Source organism: Propithecus coquereli, unplaced genomic scaffold (assembly GCF_000956105.1).
Source record: "Propithecus coquereli isolate 6110/MARCELLA unplaced genomic scaffold, Pcoq_1.0 Scaffold172, whole genome shotgun sequence".
Taxonomy (NCBI): domain Eukaryota; kingdom Metazoa; phylum Chordata; class Mammalia; order Primates; family Indriidae; genus Propithecus; species Propithecus coquereli.
Window position 1 is genome coordinate 4,600,850 of NW_012141858.1, and position 4,313 is coordinate 4,605,162.

General features: G+C 36.3%; 1 protein-coding gene across 1 annotated transcript in view; it reads right to left on the minus strand.

Annotated features, from left to right (window-relative positions):
- LOC105808381 (receptor-type tyrosine-protein phosphatase R-like) overlaps positions 1-4,313 on the minus strand; it is a 163,441-nt gene that overhangs the window by 4,229 nt on the left and 154,899 nt on the right. The window contains exons 3-4 of the mRNA XM_012642021.1: positions 2,908-3,021; positions 101-256 (exon numbers count right to left, since the gene is read on the minus strand). Of these exons, the coding sequence (XP_012497475.1) occupies positions 101-256; positions 2,908-3,021 (270 nt within the window). The remainder of the gene's footprint in view (positions 1-100; positions 257-2,907; positions 3,022-4,313) is intronic.

Here is a 4,313-nt window from a genome sequence, read left to right on the forward strand (position 1 = left end):
TATAATAAATAGCTTTCACCTCAAAGCCTCTTGGGGTCAAATTACCATATCATGCTAACTGTGCAAATTTTTAAATGAAATATTTCATGCAACAACATACCTCAGGGGAGACTTCTGTAATTCCAAACTGGGATAAACTTTGATGCAAAACATTGATATTAAGTGAACGCAGCACTTCCTCGGATGGCAGAGCATCGGAAATTCCTGTTTTTCGGTTTATGGGAGACACAAATAGTTCGATACTGTTCTTCTTTCCCTAGTAAAAGCAGATTATTTGTATGCGTTATAGACATTTTGAACAATTTCCTTTAGAAACATTAAAGAAAATCAGAATCCTAGAATTATAAATGGCATTTTGGAGATCACATTCATTAGTTTTTCTCTGGTAGACTTAATATTTCCAGTGCAACATCTAAAATTTTTAAGTGGCCTTCTTTCAATGAGTTGGCACGCCAAGAGTTATAATTTTATATTTCACTTTGTGCTGGTTTATTTTCCATTTGATACTGTAATTTTTTGAAATATATTGTTTAGATGTTCCTGAGTAGTTATGTTTAAAGAAGCATTTTAAAATTAAATGAATTAAATAAAACTTGCTGTAATAGTAAGTTTACAGATTAGATACCTCCACCCTCTCAATTTTTTTAATAATTTGTGTTAATGTGAAGGTTGGACAAGCTAAGGAAGGTGGTGCTAGGTGAGCTTTGAAATCCTTTCCCTGATTCTGTTCTGCACCTCAAATATGCCACACTTTTAAAATCTATCCTTTGGTAGAAATGCATAAGTTGTGTAGTGATATCATGATACTTTTCCTGTTAGTATCACCTTATTAGCTGAAATGGAGACAGAGGATTTCTTCCCATAAATAATAGGCTGATATGCTACATACCTAAACACATAAAACACCAGATAAAAATGACATTGTCGTTGATCATATTCTCTTTTACAACTTATACAATGCACTTGTAGAAGGAAATTGTTAGTTTTGTCTTTTTGACACATGGAGTTCTGCTGGAAAATTTTCTTTTAACACAATTTATCAGACTTTCAGCCAGGTACAAAATGGAGTGTCAATGTACTACTAGCAACCCAGAAAAAATGTTTCCATGTTTGCAGGGAACAATAGACAACGACTAAACACTGATGTGAAACATGTTTATAATAATTTAAATAGTTTATGACCTAATAACAATAGTAGGAACAGAGCACTTGTTTTGTGCTTGACATGCTGCTCTGTGCCTTAAATCTGCTATCTCATTTAATGCTCAAAACACCCCCCAGGAGACAGGTATTATGGTTATTTCTGTTTTACAAATGAAATGCAAGTGGTTTGCCCACAGTCACACAGCTGAAACTTGGCCATGCCGGAAATGGAGTACAGGTCCGTCTCCAAAACACATGCTCTTAGCTGTTAACTGCTGTGCTCTGCTGCCTCAGGCATTGTAACTCTACCTATTATTATAACTATGCTACTAACACTTATTATTATTTAACAATGCTACTAACATTCTCCATGGATATGCATATCCCTCCCTGGGTGTGTCAAATTCTTCATTCGTCCCCGCAAACAGCTATTATGCTCATTAAATCTATATGCATAAAAGGATATCTAAGATACATGTCTAAATAAGTTTATATTAAAAATTTACATCTAGATCCAAGACATTTATAACACCTAAATCTTCTCAACTTGAGCAAGGTGTGCTGTGGGTATAAGTAACCTACTTCACTCCCTCAGCATGTTAGGGAATGCTATATTTCCTCTTCTGTGGTACTGAGTTAAAATTTTTAAAAAACTTATTGAGTTCTAGAACATTGTTGTCTCACAAAATAACAGTTTTTATGGGGAATGAAACAACTCTGCCTCCAAACGCAGGAAAATGAAAAGAAACATAAACTTCAAATCAAAACAAAAACCGGATTCTCTCCATAGCTGGGAATGCAGAGGTTGATTTGGTGGAAGGCTCAGGTCCTGCAGGAGCACAGCAATTTAAGGCAGAGAGAATGTGCAGTGCTCGCCTGTATCCCATTGCAGTGGAAAGGAAGAACAATGTTAAAACTGTACAGTGATTCTGAAGTCCCTTTTCACATGTAACTTAGATGACCAGATTTTTACAAAGAGAAAATCATCTGATTTTTTTTTTTTCTTCTGCTCTCACACACCTCCAAGTGCAGATGGGAACATGTATTTGTATGACATCCGGGTTCCCAAACACTGTGGAGAGCAGTGAAAGAATGGATGTAGGTGATTGACAGGTTTAGAGTGGGCCCTGTACAACAGATCGTTTGGGTTTACCTCATCCCCACTCAGATACCCATCCTAGTTTTCTCTTGGCTTTTCTAGACTACCAGTTCTTGCATTCCGTCTGGGCTGCATTTCTCAAAGGTCAGTTCTTCTTTACTCTTTATTCAAAATCCTCTGCCTTGTGCATCAAATGTCCATCATTCTATGCACACACTTGAAGGGGTTTTAATAGATACTGTCTGGAAACAGTGTCTTCCCTAATACAGAAGGTGTCACTCTAATGGAGAATATTTTGGGAGTAGTATCAGGTTGGTAAGGCAAGTATCAGTATTTCGGGCCCCTTCATACCTATCAGAGTAGTTAGCCTTGAACTATGACAGAGTTGACAAGCTTTTCCTATAAAGGGCCAGATAGTAATGAGTTTAGGCTTTATGGGTCAAACAATCCCTTGTAACTCCTCCACTCTGCCATTGTAGCATAAAAGCAGCCATGGGCAGCGTGTAAATGAGTGGATGTGGCTTGTTCCATAAAACTTTACAAAAAAGTTTATCAGAAAAAGTAAATGCCAAATTTGGTTCACCAGCCATAGAACTGTAGAATGAACCCTCCAATGATAAAAAACACAGCTTGGATTTGGGGGTTATGAAACGTAGGCATCTTACAATGAGGCGATTGATGTGCACTTGCTGGGGTAAGAGTCCTAAGGCTGCAGCCACTCCTTGGCGGAATATCCGAAGCAAGGTTATGTTCAGCTTGTTTACATCCATTTGTAGTGTCTGGAAAACAAAGACAAAAAGAAATCCAAATTATAGTAAGTGTTTGCTTTGGGACATTCAGTTCTTGATTGATGATTGACCACAACAATTTCTGTGACTCTGGTAAATTCACACTCATGGCGCTTTATTTTATTTTTGATAGAAATAAAATGATAGAAACATTTTATGTGAAATTTTATTTTTATTTTTTTAATATTTAAAGACAGGGTCTCACTCTGTCACCGAGACAGGAGAGCAGTGATGTGATTATAGCTCACTTTTACCTCAAACTCCTGGGCTCAAGTGATCCTCCTGCTTCAACCTCCTGAGTAGTAGGGACTACAGGCTCCTGTCACCATGCCTGGCTAATTTTTTTACTTTTTGTAGAGACAGAGTTTTTCTGTGTTGCTCAGGCTGGTCTCAAACTCCTGACCTCAAGCAATCCTTCCACCTCGGTCTCTCAAAGTGCTGGCATTATAGCCGTTAGCCACTGTGCCTGGCCTTAAGTGAAATTTCAAATGGTATTAGTTAAAAAGATGGTGTATTATATGATAATGCAATTTGTCTAGTTGTAATAAAAAACACTAATGAATGGTCAATTCATAAAGAATTTCATTGAGATGTGCCTTGATTTATTTTGCTTTAGCTTAGGTCCAGATGACAGAATGGAATCTGTGGCCAAGCATATTCAGTTATCCATCTTTAATTTGTGTTCACACACAGTCACAGAGAGAAAGATGCTGTGTGAGTTCCATAAGGTCTGTCTTGGCAGTTTCTTTATATAGTAATCTGCTGCCAGTGCAAGGCAAAAGAATGAGGTGCGATACTGCATTTTCAATCTCTGGTGAAGAAGCCAGTCGTACTGATGAGTTGGTCTAACGTCAATGTTCCTTATTCAGTTGTTTGGGCAAATCTCTTAACTTTCAGGTTTGCTTTGGAAAAAAATCTAAATATTAAAAAATTCCTAATATACAAATCAAATTGTGACATTAGTAATACAGCCTTAATTTAAAACATGAGTACTATTACTACATTTAAGCCATGAAGTAAATTATCATGTATTTTAAAAAATACAATTATTTGAGATAGATACATGCAAGGTAAACCAAATCTTTATGCATTTCTTTTATTCTTATAATGCTTAATTCACTAATTTGACTATTCTAGGCTATCAAAAACTATTGGATGGCTGCAATATAACCTATTTGACAAAGCAAGGCATGCTTTTTTTCCTATTTTTTTAAAATTTTTAATTATTATAGGTACACAGTAGCTGTATATCTTTATAGTGTATATGTGATGTTTTGATACAG